Source organism: Carassius auratus, chromosome 35, assembly GCF_003368295.1.
Source record: "Carassius auratus strain Wakin chromosome 35, ASM336829v1, whole genome shotgun sequence".
NCBI classification, from domain to species: domain Eukaryota; kingdom Metazoa; phylum Chordata; class Actinopteri; order Cypriniformes; family Cyprinidae; genus Carassius; species Carassius auratus.
The window spans coordinates 16,164,087-16,185,862 of NC_039277.1; the positions used below are offsets into that span (position 1 = coordinate 16,164,087).

A 21,776-nucleotide genomic window follows, 5' to 3' on the forward strand; every position below is an offset into this window, starting at 1 on the left:
GCAGTAGAAATAGTTTCATCAGTAAAGTTGCTTTATCAGGCATTAAAAGCTCATGATGAAATGAAAATGAGACCAATCACCGCAGATTAGCATCAGGCAAAGGAGGGGTTTGGAATAATGCATCGTTGAGCAAATTGTTTGGGAGTCGTTGAGCAAGTAAGTAAAAATAAATATTATAAGACAATGAAAGTGTTTTTTGACCTTGCATGCATGTCGACTTGTTAATAAGTGAATGGGATACATTTTCATTTGATGTTTTCTATAATGTTATATATTACACAATCAAGCCAAATTAAAGCTGATTGGTTTTGTAAATGTGAGTCCAGGTGACAGAACAACTTCATCAGCTGTGGATATTTCTGCTGGGAGCAGCGGTGGATGTGCATAATGAACTCACAAGGTGAAGACTTTATTCCACTCAGGATTCAGTGTCTTGTAGACCGTGTGTGTCTGCAGACGCTCGTTACACAACTCTGCAATGCAGAACGGGTCGCTCTTTCCTGAAACACATTGTTGCATTCAAACACTTTTAATTTAAAATACCCGAGCGAGATATGGTCATTATGGTCAGTTAAAAACTGATATCTTCCTTTAACTTTAATTACAATTTTAATTCATTGCAAAAATCAATAGTTCTCAGCTCGTGTGGGTGAATTTTCAAGGGAAAATAGTGTACAGGAGCTAAAAATCAGATTGGAAGACTAGTCTTTGTAAACCTTTTTAAAGAAAGGCACAGAAGAAATGTGTGTGTGTGTGTGTGTGTGTGTGTGTGCAAAAGCTTTTTAAAAGCCTTTGTCTGTCCACCATAGTGTGGTATTAGAAGAAGCATGAAATCAGAGCCCATGAGGTGGTCCGCTTCTGAGAGAAACGCAAACCGCAAAAACTAGATCAACTTATGAGTGAGAAAAATATGAAATTAGGAGACTCCTCTCTTCAAGACGGTCATCTTTGCATCATACATCTCCTGAAGAGAAACTGAAGTGTTGACCAAAATAAAAATTATCTGGAAAATGCCTGGAAAAGTCTTAAAGACCATCCAGTTTACAGTCCAGGTATATTTTTCAAGGTGTTTATACATCAAAAAGAGTTGGATTTTTTCCCCCCAAAAAAGAAAAAAAAGTATATATATATATATATATATATATATATATATATATATATATATATATATATATATATATATATATATATATATATATAATATATATATTTAAAAATGTTATTTATTCCATAATTAAAACATCTAATATGCTGATTTGCTGCTCAAGAAACACTTATTATTATCAATGCTGAAAACAGTTTTTGCTGCTTATTTATATAATAATTTATTATTAAACTATTAAATATAATATTGTTTTCTGGAAAGTGATACACCACTTTTAAATTGAAATAATATTTCACAATATTATTGTTTTAACTGTATCTTTGAAAAACATGCACACACACACAAAAAAAAGCTTGTTTAATACATTTGGCAGAATTGATCAGAGAGTCATATGTAGTTAATTAAATGTTTTAAAGCATAACATAACTACAAAAAAATGAGTATTTTTTCAATGCAGAAATTAGATACTTTCCATGAGTTTTCCAGGACATAGTTTTAAAATCGGCTGATAATTACAGGTTTTTCGAGACAGTAAGAATCCTGCTTTTTGTTTCACTGGGCACAAATGAACACAGGAAGTGACATACGATTTTACCTGTGACATCAGCAGCCATCAGTTCCTCGGCCCGCAGGATCTTCACCTGCACGACTCCGACATCCTTCAGGTTAAGGAACGACCTCAGTGGACTCTGAAAAAGAACAAAAACCCATCACTGAGGCCCATGCCTACATTCAAAGCGCACAATCTGCCGAGCAGCAGTACACCCATATGTTTCTGACAGCTCTATTTTGGCCCTAACTTTCTCTAATCCCCCGTCAGAGCCACTCGGCTGTGGACACTGAGACATAAACATTGAGCCGCCACGCTAGATTATCTGGTGGCTCTCACGAATACATCTTCATTATGCAGCTGTTATGAAAGAAGGTCAGTCTGCATTGGTGGTGAGTTTCTGTAAGCGGTTCACTGACCGGCCCTCCGGGGGACAGTGGCAGGACAAAGACAAACCGTGAATAGAGAGGACAGACAGCTCTGAGAGGAGCGAGATGTCTTTGTTTTATATGAGTTGCTCCACTGTTGTCCAGTTGTGAACGAGGCCAGTGTTAATCCAGTAGTGCACTGGACTGTGGTAATCTTACGCCCCCTTTTGGTCATAGAAGTGTACTGCAGAACAGAGCACTACAAGATTCTGCTGTAATTATTTGATCATTTGATACAGTTAAAACAGTTATATTGTGAAATATTATTCCAGTTTAAAATACCTGTTTTTGATCTGAATATATTTTTTAAATGTAAGTTATTTGTGTGATGCACAGCTGAATTTTGTAATAATATAAAACCCATACTGAGATTTGAATGCTGCTCAGTGGAGGATTCAGTGGTCAAGCGCCCTCTAGAGGAAGACATGTTAAGAGCAACACTTGCTGTACAGTGTCAAATGAGCCCTTTTGTGCAGAAATGTTCTGTTTGGCTGTGGTGACGTCACTCACATATCTCTTAATGATCTGCTGGCGTTCGTCTGGGTCGTCCAGTAGGTTGACAGACAGGTCAGAGATGGACACCGTGACTGTGGCGGTCAGAGTCACCAGGAGTACCAGTGTCCCTTTATCCTCCTCCAGCTCAAGTTCCAGCTCATGCGTCTTCTCTCTGCTCAACTTTGACAGGTCCAGCTGACACCTAAAATACGTTAAACACATGTACTTCTTGTAAACCAAGCATCTAGCAATGGCGTATTGATGGGTTTGATTTCCAGGTAACAGACATACTGATAATGTGAATTAATGATATGTAGAAATTTGTACGCACTGGCCAATAAAGTCATCTCTCCTTCCAATGTCTTTATCCCAAACGGAGATCTCCAGAATGCCTCCCTCCTCGTCATACAGATGCAAGTCGAACTGCTGCCTCCACTGAGGGTTAAGGGTTTTGGGGATTGTCTGTTTGTACAATAAGTAAGAGAAAAATAGTATTCATAGAAACGTTCAGTATACGTTTCAGCAGACAGAATAAGAATACTGTCTGCTAAAACACATAGTGAACATATACAATCTTGTGACCTGTGACAACAAGGTTGTCCTGAGGATGTGCAGATGCTGAGATAAATAAATAAATAAATAAAAATTATGATTGATTTGTATTTATTTATTCAATAAATAAACATACAACAAATAATACTTTTTATAATTGTTACATTTTTATTTATTGTTAATTATGGCAAAATGTTTAATCGAAAGATAATAAACACATTATTAATATTATTATTAGATATTTATTATGAATGTTAGTTTATAATGATAAAAAATGTATCAAAATGTAAATCTAAAACATATATATATATATAATCAATATTTTGTCATTATGTGTCACAATTAATGTAAAAAAAATATATTATAATAAATACAAAGAATAAATTTAGCTGTAAATAATGCAGGCTAGGGTTATTGGTTAATACTATTTTTCCTTTCCTTGGTTACATCGGGAATTAAATTTAGGTAACACTTTATTTTAAGCCTTTTTGTATAACGGATTATAAAAGTAGTTTTAATGCATTAATTATGCTGTGTAATGCACCTAATAATGCATTGTACAATCTCATGAATAATTGTGACCACAGTTAATACATTATAACACTTATCAATTCATTGTTAGACTATGCATTTTAAATTCAGCTAGAATTGTTCACAGCAAGATATATATTACAATGCACATAATGAATAATTTTAAAGCATTACACCCTTTAATAACCCTTTTATATGCATTAAAGGCTTTAAGTAAAATGTTAGCGCACAGTCGCTCATACCTTACTCTTGTACTTCTGAGGGCCTAGTTTGAACTTGACGTATGGGTCGCTCAGACCGTTCTGGTCCATGGGGATGAGGTTGCGACCCTCGATGAGTCTGATGCTCACAATGCCCCTCCACAGCTGAGACTTTCTGTGCAGGTCCGACAGCTGAAGACTCTGCTGCTGCTGCTGCGCTCCACACACACACACACACACACACGTCACAGGACATTAAAGGGTTACTTCAGTCCAAAAAGACAATTCTGTCATCACACAGTCATCCTCATGATACCCGAAACATGATTTTTTTTGGACACAAAAGGAGATGTATAAAGCCTACTCTTGTCTAAAACAACAAATGTGGCTGTAAAGCTCCAAAAAGGACAGTCTGAGCATCATGGGAGCAAGTACACTATTGTTTTAAAGTTTGGGGTACGTATGCTTGAGGTCTTGCTTCTTAAGCAGTAAATCATCATATCAGAATAATTTCTGAATGGTCATGTGACACTCAAGACTGGAGTAATGATGCTGAAAATCCAGCTTTGCATCACAGGAATAAATTACATTCTAAAATATATTCAAAAACATGTTGCGATAATATTTCACAGTTTTTACAGTATTTTTGATAAAAGAAATGCAGCCTTGGTGAGCCTTAGAGGCAAATCTTACCGACCCCAAACTTTTGAACAGTGTACAATACATGCTGACAGATCTGTCATTTTGTAGTGAACTATCCCTCAGTTTAAGACAGTGAAATGACTCCTCAGCGGGGAAAGGACTGAAAGAGTGTGAAGTGGTTTCACACACACCATGAATGACTGGGTCACCAAAACATAAAATAAAGATGCCTACAAAAAGGCATGGCCCATCACCCCAAGAGATGCATGACTGCCACAACTAATGCACCAAATAAACTCTTCATCCTCTGACCAGACTGCTGCAATTCTGACCCGTTTCTCACATTTAGGACATTTTGCACACAAACCAGGTTTTCTCTGAACATTTTGAAAAACTCAATGTGGGACAGTTTACTCAGCAGCTAGTCGGAGAATCTTGTGGCAAGCGCTCTTGCTTTTTTACCTTACTGCATCTCTTCCAGCTTCTCCTCGGTAGCATGGTCTACAAAAACAACAGAGCAGGTCAAATGTGTGACTGTATAATCAGGGGGCGAGCTTTGATTAACGCCACAGCTATTTTTGTTCTGGAAGAGAAGCTAAGTCTCTAAATCTGATCAAGCGATGCATCTTCTGTTCTCACGCTCGGTCCTGATGATCAAAGCCGCCCATCAGACTGCCCTTTAGTCTGTTGGTAGAGCATCATGTGAATTTCGATGTCTTCTCCGCCCCCCTGCACAGTGCAGCAGGTTTCTAGTGTCTAATTCAAAGTCATTTCATGAATTATGCAGATAGCACAAATGTCCCATCAGTGATTCTCAAGAGTCATGGGCTTTTTGACTTTGCACAGCAATTTTTCCTTATGCCAAATGAGCATGTTGTGCAGGGCACAGTATGTCACAATGCACTGTGATTGATTCAACCATCCATGATTCTTTTTACACAAAATCGATAAAAAAAATGTAAAACAACTATTTGTTACTGGCTAACTGGACATCACAAACAAAATTAAATGCAACATAGAAAGTCATGTGACCACTGTGGTGGGATACTACTATTTGTAATGTACATTATGCATAATGCAAAGTTTTTTTTTTTTTTTTTTTTTTTAAGTAGACTAATAATATATACACTACCATTTAGACATTTGGGATTAGACAGATTTTTTATTATTTTTAAAAAAGTCTCTTTTGCTCACCAAGGCTCCATTTATTTGTTAAAATACAGTAATATTGTGAAATATTATTACAATTTTTAGTAGCTGTTTAATATTTGAATGTATTTGCATGTAATTTATTCCTGTGATGCAAAGCTTAATTTTCAGCATCATTACTACAGTCCAGAATTTTTTTTTTTTTGTGGAAACCATGAAACTTTTTTCAGGGTTCTTTAATGAACAGCATTTATCTGAAATAAAAATAGTTTAGAACATTTTGAATATATTTACAGTCACTTTTGAAAAATGTTATTCTCCTTGCTGAATAAACACATTAATTTCTTAAAAAAGAAAAAAAAACATACCCCAAACCTTTGAAGGGTAGTGTACAGTAATCAGATTGAGCAGATTATCATCTTCAGTTGCAGGATTAACATGCTTTTCTAAAACAAGATGACTGGATATGGAGTGAGTTTTGGTTCTTTATTACATGCGAGAAAATAAAAGATCTGAGAGAAAAAAGAATATTTGAGAGAAAAAGTTTTCATGCCAATAGCAAAAAATAATAATATTTGAGATTAAAAAATGTTTTGAGAGAAAGTATTTTCTCATAGAACATAAAAAAAATATACATTTGAAATTTTTAAAATTATTTCTGAGAAAAAAAATCTCTCTCAAAATACTTTGAAAAAAACTCTCAAATATATATTTTTTGCTATCAGTGTGAAAATATTTTCTCTAAAAAAAAAAGTGTTTCTCTCGAAACGCTTTTCTTTGCTCTTGATGCAATTTCTTGCTCTCGTGTCAGGATTTTGCTTTCACTGTGAGAATTGTGTCATGGGCGGGGCCACGTTCCTATTGGCCAGTCGGGTGAGCATCGTCTTGTCTTGGGAGTCGAACTGAATCATTACACCATTGTTCGGTTCACCTGCATAGATGCCGCCTCTGCCTTATGGCTGGTTAAGTTGAGCACGGACACTACAATGTTTGGGTAAGATGATGACACACAGCTGGCTGAGCAAGTTCAGTATCACTGAAGATGAAACATTAAAAAATAGCACTCATATTCATGAATTTATGTGTATTATATTATTTGCTTGCTAATCGCTAGTAAAGCTAACCAGCCATCATGCTAGGTAAACTTGCAAACTCACCTGGTTTATACTAAGTTTAAATCAAATGCCAAATTAATGTTTTGATTTAGATAGTTTCATGCCTTATTTAGTGAGTAGTGAGCTAGTTTCTACCTTTGCACTTGCTAGCCTCAAAGCACCTGAAGAGTAACTGCTTGTTCATACAACCTCCCGTACAACTTTCAACTAACGTTAGTATGCATGGAAGGTGGCAACCCTACAACTAGCTAACGTTAGACAATGATTGATATACCGTTTGAAAGATTTAAAAGAAAAAATAATTACCATGACAGTACAGGCACAAACATATTTGTGGGTTGCTAATGTAAGAGTTAGTCCTAGACCTGCAATTTACCTTGTCAGCTCTAGACCTCGGCTAGATGGTAAAAAATATTTAGAATAAGCCCCGTGTAGCTGAGTTTGTGAACTATACATGCAGTGTAGCTAAACATGTAGTGCAACAACCATACAAAGACTATTTTTAACAAAACTAGGTGGGACACTTTCAAACGGTATATCAATCACTGCTCACTACTCACTAAATAAGGCATGAAACTATCTAAATCAAAACATTAATTTGGCATTTGATTTAAACTTAGTATAAACCAGGTGAGTTTGCAAGTTTACCTAGCATGATGGCTGGTTAGCTTTACTAGCGATTAGCAAGCAAATAATATAATACACGTTCATTCATGAATATGAGTGCTATTTCTTAATGTTTAATCTTCAGTGATACTGAACTTGCTCAGCCAGCTGTGTGTCATCATCTTGCCCAAACATTGGAGTGTCCGTGCTCACTGCTCAACTTAACTAGCCATAAGGCAGAGGCGGCATCTATGCAGGTGAACCGAACAATGGTGTAATGATTCAGTTCGACTCCCAAGACAAGACGATGCTCACCCGACTGGCCAATAGGAACGTGGCCCCGCCCATGACACAATTCTCACAGTGAAAGCAAAATCCTGACACGAGAGCAAGAAATTGCATCAAGAGCAAAGAAAAGCGTTTCGAGAGAAACACTTTTTTTTTTAGAGAAAATATTTTCACACTGATAGCAAAAAATATATATTTGAGAGTTTTTTTCTAAGTATTTTGAGAGAGATTTTTTTTCTCAGAAATAATTAAAAAAAATTCAAATGTATATTTTTTTATGTTTTATGAAAAAATACTTTCTCTCAAACCTTTTTTTAGTCTCAAATATAATTATTTTTTGCTATTGGCATGAAAACTTTTTCTCTCAAATATTCTTTTTTCTCTCATGAAATGTTTTTTTGCTATCAGTGTGATAACTTTTTCTCTCAAACTTTTTTTTCTCTCAGATCTTTTATTTTCTCGCATGTAATAAAGAACCAAAACTCACTCCATAACTGGATGAGGTGGCTAAACACTTCCTGAGAGCTAAAAACAGTTTGTACAGTCTTATGAGAAAAGTGTGAAACAAATCTGTCTGTAAACGCGTCAGAATGAAAACCTTTTGGATGCAGGTTGAGAGTTTGCTGGCAGATTGAATCTTTTCCACCAGTATAAAACAACATTTATCTACCAAGTGAGTCTTACCGCTTGTCGCAGGGCCTCTCGGTCCTCTGTGCTTCTTGGGAACAGAGTGACCGCCAGCTCCAGAGAGCCCAGGTCCTGACCGGGGCAGTGAGGATCCTGAAGGTCCAACCGAACATCAAGAGGTCTACAACACAAACATGGGCTGTTATGACCACCATTAGAAGTCGAATCTTCGTTTATCACATAAAGAAAAGAATAGTACTTTTGATAAATATGTTTAAAATGATAATGTCCAATTGTCAATATAATACTTGGTAACCAAAAACTTTAGTATTTTTGTAAAGCTGCATCCACGACTTTAGATATCAGCTCTTAGATCACAACAAAACATTAGCAAAACTCCTAATACATCTGAACACTATTGTATTGTACAAAATGTATTAATTTGACACTAACTGTTGAATTCTTATATCTTTGCAGTAATGATGAAGACAAGATACCTCTGGAGCTCCAGAGAATCAAGGTACAGGTAAGCTGAGCCCATAAAATCATCTTGAAGGCCAAAATCATAGTCAAACACCTAAAATAGATTGAAAAAGAGTCAATTCTTTAGGAAGAAATATCAGAGATCCTTCTATACTTAATGACTGATTGATAACTGTTGTCAATTCTAAAAAAAGAAAAGAAAATTCAGCTCTTAAGAGTCATTTGAACTGAAATCAGTAATGAACTGAAATGCTGTAATGCTTTGTTTTACTAAAAAGAATCGGCTCATAAAAGTCATTCATTCAGGAATCAAAATACACCTGTCCCATTCATTCTCTAAAAAGAGTCATTCATTTGGGATTCGGATTGCACTGGTCAAACAATATGATTTGATTCACTAAAATGAATTGGCTCATAAGAGCCATTCATTAAACAAAACGGACTACACCGAATGCGCAGTATTTAGTTTGTGATTTACCAAAACGAATTGTCTCATAAGAAACATTAATTTGGGTTTCAGAATACACTGATCGAGCTGTATGATCCCGATTCACTAAAACAAACCGGCTCATAAGAGTCATTCATTCAAGATTCATATTATATACTATACTGGTAACAAGTGAGTAAAAGCAGTATTTTTACCTTAAAATACAGAGGCTCTTGTAAATTGTCCACTATCAGACAAACACGTTCATCCCAAACTGGGTTCAGGTTCTTGTGGACGATTTTACTGCGGAAAACTTCTTTGCCAGCAATTTTGAACTTCACATATGGGTCACTTGTTCCTGAAACATAGGAACATTATGATCTCAACATAACTGATAACTTGTTTCAACAAATCATAGAAGGAACATTAGTGGAGTATTAGTGGAGACAACATGCGCAGCAGGTCTTACCGCCTCTGTCTCGAATGGCAAGGTTGTTTCCTCTTTTCAGCACGATGTCTAACTGGTACATTGCTGAAGTTGGCAGTGAAGGCTGTGCTCCACCGTTACCAGCTGCATTAATGCCCTGAAGGAAAAAAATACATTGTCCCAGAAACCTTAGTGCAACTGATTGACAGAACCTCTTTAAATATTATGTGCATCCAAAGCCAATAATGCCAAATATAAGGGTCTCACAACTCAAAAGTGCTCGTATGATAATAAAAACTCTAACAGAACTTACACCTAGGGAGAAAATGTATGATTCATATTAGGACAGGATGTTGCACGATGCTTAAAACTGATAAACTGGTGCTCTAAAATCAGCATTGAGAACATAATCGAACTCATTATACAGACCAGGTAACATGCTTTTTATTCTATTTTAATAGTTTTATAGAATGACCATTTGCACTTGCTTTTATTTATCTGGACTCATTACAACACTATATCAGTGTTGTGTAATGGCATGTTGCAACGTGACAAGTGTCCTGCTACGAGTCATTTATCTGTCCACACTAAAAGCAAGAATGCTGCACAATGTGAAGCAGTCACAGTAACAATGTGATTCCACTTTGTTTTCAACATTCACAAAGACAGCACTCATTTTGTGCCAATTTTGTCCATGTATCCTTTCGTGGAGATGTTCATTAGTGAAATAAGCCTTCACTTTGTTGCATGCCACTTCATTAATTTGTCGAATCATTTGTGGTTGGTCACTTTAAATGTTAGTCAGACAATCTAATCTTGTTTAAGTAGCCAGTTCTTGAACAGAATAAGCTGTAAATAAACTAAAAAGTGAGAGTAACTGTTGTCAATGGCTTATTTTTACATAGGAAGTGAAACACTGTGTGTGTGTGTGTGTGTGTGTGTGTGTGTGTGTGTGTGTGTGTGTGTGTGTGTGTGTGTGTGTGAGATGTCAACTTCACACATCTGACAGTGCTTAAGAACATCCTGAATAAGTAATGTGGTGTTTTTCGGTGCATGGTGTGGACTAGTGGTTAATGGTTTGTTCTGAAAAGTTGTGGATTCATAAACTATCATCATTGCTCTCAAGACCCTATCTTGGACACCTTCTTCAAGACATTTCAAGAAGATACATCATGTAAAAACTTATTTTTTTTTACTTTAGTGTAAAATGATTTTTAGAAGTTGTAAATAAAACAAATACTACTGCAGTCTTCCTATTTCAAAATGTCATGTTTAATTTTATGTTACTTGCCATTGATTTGCAATTATATGTGAAAAAACTAGCAATTTCTGTGTGAAAATGCTAATGTGTTGTTAGGGTGTCCTGTGTGTGTTCTGTGTGGTTGCTAAGGTGTCCTAGGGAAGTAGTTGCTGGCCCAGGCTAAATTATATTTGATGAAATTCTGGTCTTGATGTGGGGCTCAGATCCATTCTTCAATAATTCATTAAGGAAAAACAGCCATCTGAAAGTATTAGAAAACCACTCCTCAACAAACTGCTTGATTTGATTCGTATCTGTAGCACAAATGGTGCAAAACACGTTACATGAAGTCTGGCATCACTAATTATGTCGCTTCAACACACTATTTAAAGACCATATTTGGTGAGTACCACACACATTCTAATTCCTCTTTTCACCACTGAGTGAGAGAAGAGGTCAGAAACACACCAAATGTGTTTACAGTGTCAGCTGAAAGCAGGTAACCCTGTTTCATGACAGGATTGGCAAGAAGATAGAATATTAGAACAGGGATTCCTCTAACAACATCCTGGTGCCGTGTTTGAGATAAAGATGTTCTGATGACTGATTAGGCTAACATTTACAGATACAATATTTATCATCTTCCATTATTTCAATAGACAACATAATCTAGCATATCAGTAACATTTCTGCACCGTTAAAATCAAATGCAAAAATCGGACCCACTTTATATTAAGTGGCCTTAACTACTATGTACTTACATTTTAATTAATAATTTAGTACAATGTACTTATTGTGTACATACATGTTTTTACATTGTACTTATATATTTTTTAAAAACATGTAATTACATCTGTATTTAATTTCTGTAATTACATTTATAATTACACTGTTGACCCATACTTTACACCTTAACCCACCCTTAAACTTACCCATACCTCCAACCCTCTCCCTAACCTTACTCCTATCCCACCTCAATAGCAGCAAAAGTGTTTTACAATACAATATGAACACAATAAGTACATTGTACTTATTTTTTTATGTAAGTACATAGTAGTTAAGGCCACCTTATATTAAAGGGGGGGTGAAATGCTCGTTTTCAATCAAACTCCTGTTAATCTTGAGTACTGCATCCTTCATAACTCCAAAAAGTCTTTAGTTTTATTATATTCATAAGAGAAAGATAGTCTGTACCGATTTTTCCCTGAAAAACACGACCGACTGGAGGCGTGACGTGTGGGCGGAGCTAAAGAATCACGAGCGCCAGTAGGCTTTTGCGTTGAGAGCATTTGGAAAGTGTGACATTACCTACATCATCCAAAACAAACCATGGCTAACAGTCAGATTCAGCTGTTTATTTATGATCCAGAATCAGATCCAGAGGCTGAAACTGAACGAGAGCAGCAGCAGCAAGGACTCGCTCCGAGTGGGGCTCGAACCCGGGTCTCTGATGGGAGGCAGAGGCACTAACAAGGAGGCAGAGATATTTTAAGCAGTTTTACTCACCGCCTGTGGTTCCAACACACAATCGTGACCCTTTTTCGTTGGGATTGCATCATCCTTAAGAAATAAACGATGTGCAAATCTGTCGTCCAACTGGGTCTTGTTAAAAAAACAAGCATTTTCGAAATGCAGGGAACAAACACAAACACTTGCACAACTCCGTTGATGCTCTGTAAAAATAAACTCCATCCACTGGTCCCTTAATGCTGTTTTTCCTTTGGTAATCTGTGCAGGGATGTCCTGCCCTGGCAACCAAAAACAAAAACTCCTTTTGTGACATTTCGCGACGCTCTCGCTCTGATCAGTGGAGTCTGTTGTGCTCTCAGTGCTCTGCTATACGCAGAGATGTATAAAGTACTAGAGAACCATACTTGAGTAAAAGTACAAGTGCTCTATCAAAAAAATTACTTGAGTAGAAGTAGAAGTGCTCTTTAAGCACCACACTTAAGTAGAAGTACTAAAGTATTCAACATTTTTTGTACTTAAGTATTGCAAGTAGTCTATTTTAAAATGTACCACTCAAGTACTGAAAGTAAAAGTAGAAGTATTGTGTTATGTAGCTATTAAAGAAAGTAGTCAAAAGTTTGAACATATTGTTTTTACTATTTCAAATGATTAACCTAAAGGACAATCACAATTCCTTTGACTGTAACTTCTTGTAAACAAAAAATGGTTACTAGGGTTAGTTAGCCCAATTTGCAAAATGATGTCATTAATAACTTACCCTCATGTTGTTTCAAACCCGTAAGACATCAGAGGGTCATTTAGAATTTTTTGAAGCATCGAAAATACATTTTGGTCCAAAAATAGCAAAAACTAGACTTTATTCAGCATTGTCTTCTCTTCCGTGTCTGTTGTAAGACAGTTAAAAACAAAGCAGTTTGTGATATCTGGTTCGCGAACGAATCATTCGATGTAACCGGATCTTTTTGAAACAGTCCACCAAATCGAACTGAATCGTTTTAAACAGTTCGCGTCTCCAATACGCATTAATCCACAGATGAATTAAGCTGTTAACTTGTTTAATGTGTCTGACACTCCCTCTGAGTTAAAACAAACCAATATCCCGGAGTAATTCATTGACTCAAACAGTACACTGACTGAACTGCAGTGAAGAGAGAACTGAAGATGAACACCGAGCCGAGCCAGATAATGACTCGTTCACGAGTCAAGAACCGTTTCTGTCAGACGCGTCTGATTCGTGAACCGATGAGCTGATGATACTGCGCATGTGTGATTTAGCGTGAAGCAAACCGACACACAGAGCGTCTGGAACCGAACTGATTCTTTTGGTGATTGATTCTGAACTGATTCTGTGTTAATGTTATGAGCCCATGTGCAGTCAACGCCAATGACGCCATTGCATCGAGCGCAAAAGAATCGGTGAACAGTTTTCTTCAACTGGTTTATTGAATCGAACTGTCAGAAAGAACTAACGTTACTGGTCATCCGAAAACCGATGCAACCGGTTCTTGACTCGTGAACGAGTCATTATGTGGCTCGGCTCGGTGTTCATCTCTCTCTTCACAGCAGTTCAGTCAGCACGCGCAGTCTCGCTTGATTCGCTCAATGATGTGCCAGCTTCATCAAACATGCCATCTACAGTTCTGGCAGTGGTTTGTAATGGAATGATTCGTAACATTATTATAATTGTAACGAGTAACGATGCAGCACATAAAAAAAATATCGGAGTAAAAGTATTAAACTCAGCGAAAATATGTACCGAAGTAAAAGTGGAAGTAGGAGAAAAAAATAATACTCTAGTAAAGTACAGATACCGCCTTTTAGTACTTAAGTACAGTAGTGAAGTAGTTCTACTTCGTTACTATACATCTCTGGCTATACGGGAGCGCGCGCTCTTCCGGCAGAAGTGCCTCAGGACCCATATAAGGAAATTCCGCTCCATCTAACGTCACACAGAGCCATACTCGAAAAAAACTTTCCGAAACTTGTGACAAACCGGAAGGAGTATTTTTGGAACAGAAATACTCCTTCAAACGTACAACTTAATTTTTGAAACTTTGTCCATGTTTAGCATGGGAATCCAACTCTTTAACAGTGTAAAAAACTCAGTATGCATGAAATAGCATTTCACCCCCCCATTTAAGTGGGACCCAAAAATCAAACCAAACAGAACTCCAAATGCAATCAATGATCTTGAAGTCTTAACATCTTGAAGTCTTCTTGTTTGATAACTGGTCAGTCAAACTCACACCTGAATTATAATGATTTATAATATTTTATGACCTGTAGCTGCACAATTTAAGGGCAAAATAAGAATTGTTGTGATTTTTCTTAAAATAAAAGATTACGGTTTAAAATGCGATTAAAAAAAAACCTCTTTAATGTTGTTGCAGGGATGAAATATTTGGCCAAATATATTGTGATTATATATCAGTTTGATAATTATTATTACCATTTTTATTGTGATTGATTATTATGATTGCTATTACAAAATGAAAACTAAATATGTAATATTATTACTAAAATATCACTGTAAAATATTTAGAATAGTGTATTTAAGAAAAGTATAATAATCTAATTGTACAGTACAACTGTAAATATATAAATTGGATAAAATAATAATCAAAATAATAATAATGTTGTTTATTATGATGATGATTTTATAAGAATTACAACTATAAAATTACAGTACTAATATTTATATTTATTATATAATGTTTATATCTTATTTTATCTTAATTTTTTTCATTTTCAAAATTTCTTTCGACAGAAAACTGCAGGGAGCTTTAAAGCTGACCTAGTTCGGCCCTCCCTTAGAAGACCTGTCTAAGATGACTTCACCTTGCTCTGTTCTGTTGTGAGCATCTCTGTGAGCAAAGACACTCCTCGTCTCTCCTCCGCTGTGAGCAGATCTCCTAAGGAGAAAGACACTGACATGGGAAATGATGCCAGCCAAAAAACACGTCAACCTCTGCACTGAAAATCATTATTGAGGTTTGTACAAGTGGCTCATATTGATTGTTCCTATAAATCAAATCTCGTAATAAGCTTCATCTAGCTCCATCAAGTACAAAAAAAATAAAAAATAAAAATAAAATAGCTGTTAGTGCAATTTAATTTCATTAGAGATAGTTACGATACAACAAAACTGTCTATTTGTACTCAATGACAACGATTTTGGGCAGCAGTGCAACCAGTAAACAGTCAACACGTGTCCTGTATGCAAATATCCATTAATGCAATGCATCCAATACTAGAAACATCTGAAGTCATGATGACTGGACTTTGGCAAGAGAAAATATTTCATGATACCCTGCCAAAGGGTTTAACAGGAAGATGAAGCAGTTGACAGTTTTGTGGTTAAAGTTATAGAGCCACTTCCTGTTTGCAAGAAAAGCAGCCTGTAAACAGAAATTCTGGGGTCCTTTATAGGGGCCTCAGGGGGTGTGTGTAAAATGCACATGCATTAAGTGTAATTTTGAAAGAGAGGAAACATGTGATCTCTTTAATGTTGTTTCCATTGCTGTCTAGTCTGGTATGTAGCATTTAAGCCCTGAGCAATTAGACTCGGATGTCAGTGAACGTGACTGGCTTTTAGAAAAGTTGCAGCTAGGATACTCATCCCACAGTCGTTAAATGATTTTACAACCCACATGACTTTAAAGTGGCATAACAGTTTTAATACATTTTACTAACTTTTTAAGATATAACTTTTTTGGCCAATAGTCACAAAAGATATTCAAATACAAAAAACGAATTCATTTACTAAAAATTTTATTTTTAAGTCAATGATGATTTAGTCACTTGGAATATCTTAATAACACACACACTCACACAAACACACACACACACACACACACACACACTTGCAGTTCCCACATACCATGACACATACACAATCAACATGCTCACCAAAGGTAGCACCTATGGCACACGTGGAGGAGTTTCAGAGTTACTTCTGAGCAGACTAATCACCTCTATTGCCGGATCCTAAGTCACAGATTCCTCAAAAAATGAATGCTGCTGTTTCAAATCAAATCTCAAACCTCCTCAAAAGCCTTCCTCATCTAACCACAAAGACAGCTCCCGCAGCTCCATACCAAAACAAGTCCACACATGTAATGGAGTAAAGACAGAGCCAGTATGATCCAGTGGAACTCAAAGCTATGCTGTGATGTTCGTCTGACTCTTATCTCTGCTGCGCTGTGAGTGGCTGGTAAACCAGTGATGTATGGTTTGGGAAGGACATGGAAGCGGAAAAACTACTCTATACGCTAAACTTCAATGCCTATAGCCAAAAACCGTATTGCTCAACGTTTTTCTCAGTCATAGCTCAGGACAGAAGCCATAATGGAGTTTTGCATTATGATTATTTAAAATGCCCCTATTATGCCATTTCGAATATTGCCTTTCATGTAATGTAGCTGTATGTGAATATAAACGATCTGCAAACTTGTAAAGCTGAAAGAGCACAAAAAAAATAAAATTGTCCCCCAAAAGAATCAGCTCTGGACTGCTGAAATGAGTCATCAGTAATTCGCGGTGTCCTACGCAAATTTTTATTTTCACTTCTGAAAGATGAGGCTGCAAATAATCAGTGGTTAAAGTCTTTTTTCCACTGTACCACAGCAATAAAACCCCAATCTTTTTTTGTATTCCCATCATTTTACTGAAGACTGCTTCTTAAATCTTGGGGAGTTCAACGTGTGATTCACAAAACGCTTGCTCTTGAAAGATGCCTCAGACCAGCTGGCTCCACTGAATTGTTCAAGTGTTCAAATTACAAAACTATGGCAATGAGTGTATTGTTTCCGACATGTGTTGTACATGGCAGACCAATCAGACTGGGTCATCTGACCACTCAGAATTGCTTCAAACTAATTTGAGAATCAATGAAAAATTAGATGATATTAAACACATATTTTGAAAAAACAAAAGCATTTTTGACCTTGCATGCATGTAAACCTAATGTAGGAGAGTCCCAAAACAATATTAGGAACCTTTTTTTTTTTTGTCTTCACATCAGACGTTCTTTTTTCTAAGGCAAGGACAGGGTTCTTGACTAAATTTAAATTCAAGGACCTTTCAAGGACTTTCCAGGTCCAATACCCTCAAATTCAAGGACTTAATGTGAGGACACATTTCAAGTGAGAACGAGGTTAGTAGTATTAAGTATTAACTTTTGCATGGATTTTATTGAAAAGATCTTTGTCTCCTGTAACCAGAAGTTTCAAGATATATGAATATGCTTTTAAGTTTTGCTTACCTCATGGGTTTATGTTATCTTAACAAGCAAAGCAATTCAACATTAATTTCTGGGTGTGTCTGTAAAACATTGAGGCCATGTATGGTGACCATATTTTAGTTTTCCAAAAAGAGGACGGTGGGTGCGGGCGGGGGCGGGGGCTGGGGTTTGGTTGGCTGGTGGTTAAAGTAGTGCCCAATGTAGTGTAATGTCAATATCCCAAATATCAAAACAGAAAATATGTAATTTCCATACCAAAAAAACATATTTTACATTCACTGTTATGCATATTGATCATAAACACAGCTAAAAAGCTTCCTACCAGTGGCCCTCTTCACAAAACTTAACATCTAGCACAGTTTTATCATAGGCAGAATGCAAGCATTTAAGTCTAATGTAATTAAGCAACATTTCAAACCTTTAACCCACAGGGAAAATCAATCCATTTACAGTTTAAAAGTAACCATAGGGGGCAAAATGCGAACTTGGCAACCCTGCATTCAACACGATCTGCAGGAGTCAGTTTTGACTGATCACGGCAGGTTGAGGAGAGAGAAAGATGGCTGATTCAAAAGAGATTTAAATACTCTGCGTACTCTCCATAATGTGCAATATTCAAATGTTAGCAGGACACAATAATGGTCATAAATTCTGTGGGAGTGGGATAAAGACAACAGTCCCTCGCAGCGCTCCAATACAAAAACACACTGGCGACTGTAGAAAGAAAAGCAGAATTCCCATCATTTTAGGTTTAGCCAAAGCTGTGGTATCATGTCATCAAAATCACATGACTTCTTATATGTCCAGTCATATTTGAGGGCAGGGCATTCATGAGACAGAAAGCACATTGTGTGAAGACCACCCAAAGGTCAGTGACATAGAGTTTGGACAATTATGTTATTAAGGAGTATGATTTATTTTTAAACAAGACTTGTTGGTCTAATTTGTTTATAAAATGTTTGTCCATCAAACTATAGTATAACTTTGTATGCATAAACTATATATTTTATGTTTTTATCAAATTTCCTAGTGTCCCACTTTAGTAAATGTGGTTTCGAAAAGTGGGACAGTATGATTAGCCTAATGTGGGACAGTACAAAAAAATGTGTGGTATATTATGCAATATTAAAATGCTGATAGCGCGGATGTTTAAGGTCATGGGAACTTTTTTCTTGTGATATGGTTTGAAGGCTCTTTGTGGTTCTTGTGTGTGTGTGTGTGTGTGTGTGTGTATGTGGGTGTGTGTGTGTGTGTACCTGGTATCCTATGCTATGAGGACCAGATGTCCTCACAAGTATAGTAATACCAGTACATTTTGACCTTGTGGGGACATTTTTGGTCCCCATAAGGAAACAAGCTCATAAATCATACAGAAAGAAGTGTTTTAAAAATTGCTAATGTTTTTAAATAGCAGAAAGTTTTTTGTGAGGGGTAGGTTCAGGTATTGCAAGATTAACTAGAGAACAAATTAAGAAATTCTGACTGTGCATTTTACTCGTTTCTATCTACATAACAACATAGGTCTTTGATAATAGTTGCTTAATGTCTTGCAGAGATGAAGTTCATGAGAAGCAGCATTAGCTGCATGCGTGTAAATGAACACAGTGATGCTTTTAGCTCTGAAACAAGAGAATATTTACTTTTCTTAAAGCTAATTCTTTAATTAATAATAAAAAACATAAATAAAACACACACACAAAAACACTTCTCACTTGCATTTTTCTAAATGATGTGCAGAAGAAAGAAAGACATACAGGTTTGTAAAGACCTAAATTTAAGCAAAACACACCACTGGCAAAAAAACGACGAAAGATCTAATTTGTTTTTTTTTTTAATTGTACATAGATTCATATTCAACTTATTCAAATATTTTCATCTGTATTTACGGATCTAAAAAACCTGATGCATATCGACAATCAATAAGATAAAATGTACAAATAAAGCCAATAATTCTCTTCTGCATATGAACTGAACCGATAAACTTGTATAACCTTGCTTGGCACCTTCTTCAGCTTCAAGCCTGCTAATGTGTTCATGTGTCTTTACTTTTAGGCAAGTTCCTCTTCTTGCAAACCAGCTTACATAAGAAACACCACACAATGTAAATAAGCTGTCACAGAATAAGAATATGTGAATAACTCCATTTTGACAAAAATTTCAGATAGAACCTTAGGCTGTGCACAAAATGACCATGCACAAAAATTCCCAATTCCCGTAAACCTTGGTGTGCGTAAATGTTAAAAATGTACAAGGGCAAAGATATTCAAATGAATACATGCAACAAAAGATGTCTGTCTACTGATAATTGGAGGAGTTCTGAATTGACATCTGATTTGGACTTGCAATGTAAAAAATATTAGTGTCAAAATCATTCTGTTTGTTTGATTGTAAAAGCAGTCGCTAGGGTGGATTCAGCAAAAGTGGGACATCATGTAAAATGAGGCAAATTAGTTTAATGGTTGATTGCCCTTTAAACGCAATCTACAAAGTCATTTACAAAGTCATTCTGGAAATGTTTCCATTTCTCTGACATCATACTGGCGGATGTGATCAAGCTTCAACATCTAACGCATCTAATCTGGCTTTACATGACGTCTAGCTGAACCATGCTGTTCATTTGTGATGGGGGAGATTGACTTGGTGCTCCTTGATCAAGTTTCGCCCATAACAAATCAGATAGCAGGTTACAAAAAGCACCTCAAACTAATATAGCATATGTTTTCCAGCAGGAACCTGGCTGTAAATCATAATTCTTATAAGAAAATGTATTAATTATATTTTGTAGCAAATAGATTTCTCACTTTAACTAACAAAAGGTAAAGTTTATCACTATCAAATAGAAATTACGCAAAATATTTGTATAGATTTATATTTAGGGAGCTGTGGCATCACAAAACCCTATAGGCAGTTGCTATACAAATTGATCAAAACCTGATATTTCACTGTATTTATAACAAAAACAATCTTTTTATTAAGTGGCTACATTTCTTTACGCTTTAAAACATCTGCAAGTGTGAATGTAGAGAGTAAGATAAAATAAATAAGATAAAATCTGCATGCATCACTTATTACTGCAGTGCAATGGAAAAAACATCTGGAACATTATAAATCATCTTACCACACTTTTATTGATCTTATCCTCGTTACCATTCATCACAGCATCATCGGTGCATGTGGACCCCTGCAGAGCAGGTTTATGTTGGGACTGCACCAAATCGGAGAGTGTCGGTTTGGAGCTGACTGTTCTTTTGGGCATCTGGATCTCCGCACCGAGCGACGCTGCTGCTGGGGCCGCCGTACCGACACTCTGCTCCGGCATGCGGCGGCGCATCCTCCCGCTCTCACCACCATCCGAAGCGACTGCTACACTGTGCAGATTGGGTTGAGACGAAGACAACGCTCGGTCCAAACCATTTTGTCGTTTCTTTTTAAATATCCAAAACCCACTTTCTTGCTTTCTGTCTTTTTTGTCCAGTTTGGGACTGCCAGAGAGTTTGGGTCTGCCGTGGAAGGACTTCCTCGAACCCCGTTGATGCTCATTACGGGTTAGAGAAACATCATCCATGTCCAGTTTCCCTTCCATATGATCTCTGCAGTCTGCTGCTGCGTCCCACTCAGACGTTTCTTTGAGGTTAATGTTGAAAACATGCAAAACGATTCAAATAGCATTTACTTCAGTGTTGCGCTCAGCGGGACATGTTGAGCGTTAAAAGCATATTTGATGCGGAAGTAGAGTGATGGAGAGGCAAGTTGTTCCTCAGCACATCTGCAGACCTTCATGGTTTTATAAAACGAGACAGTCCCCCCGTCTGTGGTCCTCATCCACGCCCATGTAATTAAAAAGTTGCTGTGTTACCCATAGCTTACTAAATAAGTCATCTGATCACGCAGTGTTCCTGCCCACCGAGCTTTTGATTTGAAATACCAAACGCAGTTAACGCATTATTAATAAAGTATATGTACAGACAATCAGATGAGCCCAGAATAGAACGCAGTGCGTTTACAATTATGCTTTAAGTGTTTCCCTCCCATCATTATAACGGTTGAAAAACACTTAATGCGTTAAAGGGATAGTTCACCCAAATAGCAAAATTATGTAATTACAGTTTTTTCCAACTGCTTACACACATTTTCCAAAGTTTTCCTCTTTTTTTTCGAAACTTAACACACAAATTCAAGAATTGCACACACAAGATGCA

The 21,776-nt window shown here is 36.6% G+C and overlaps 1 protein-coding gene across 3 annotated transcripts in view; it reads right to left on the bottom strand.

The window, feature by feature from the left end:
* Positions 1-21,379, bottom strand: part of LOC113054624 (multiple C2 and transmembrane domain-containing protein 1-like) — a 32,791-nt gene extending 11,412 nt beyond the window's left edge. The window contains exons 1-11 of one of the 3 annotated variants that reach the window (XM_026220288.1): positions 16,308-16,817; positions 15,174-15,247; positions 9,668-9,782; positions 9,414-9,556; positions 8,786-8,865; positions 8,346-8,469; positions 3,904-4,074; positions 2,910-3,040; positions 2,594-2,780; positions 1,701-1,794; positions 398-500 (exon numbers count right to left, since the gene is read on the bottom strand). In XM_026220288.1, the coding sequence (XP_026076073.1) occupies positions 398-500; positions 1,701-1,794; positions 2,594-2,780; positions 2,910-3,040; positions 3,904-4,074; positions 8,346-8,469; positions 8,786-8,865; positions 9,414-9,556; positions 9,668-9,782; positions 15,174-15,197 (1,172 nt within the window). In that variant the 5' untranslated portion in view covers positions 15,198-15,247; positions 16,308-16,817. Of the gene's footprint in view, positions 1-397; positions 501-1,700; positions 1,795-2,593; positions 2,781-2,909; positions 3,041-3,903; positions 4,075-8,345; positions 8,470-8,785; positions 8,866-9,413; positions 9,557-9,667; positions 9,783-15,173; positions 15,285-16,307; positions 16,818-20,695 lie in introns of those variants that run through there. The other 2 variants (XM_026220287.1, XM_026220286.1) reach the window with 2 other exon arrangements.
* Positions 21,380-21,776: the final 397 nt, after the last annotated feature.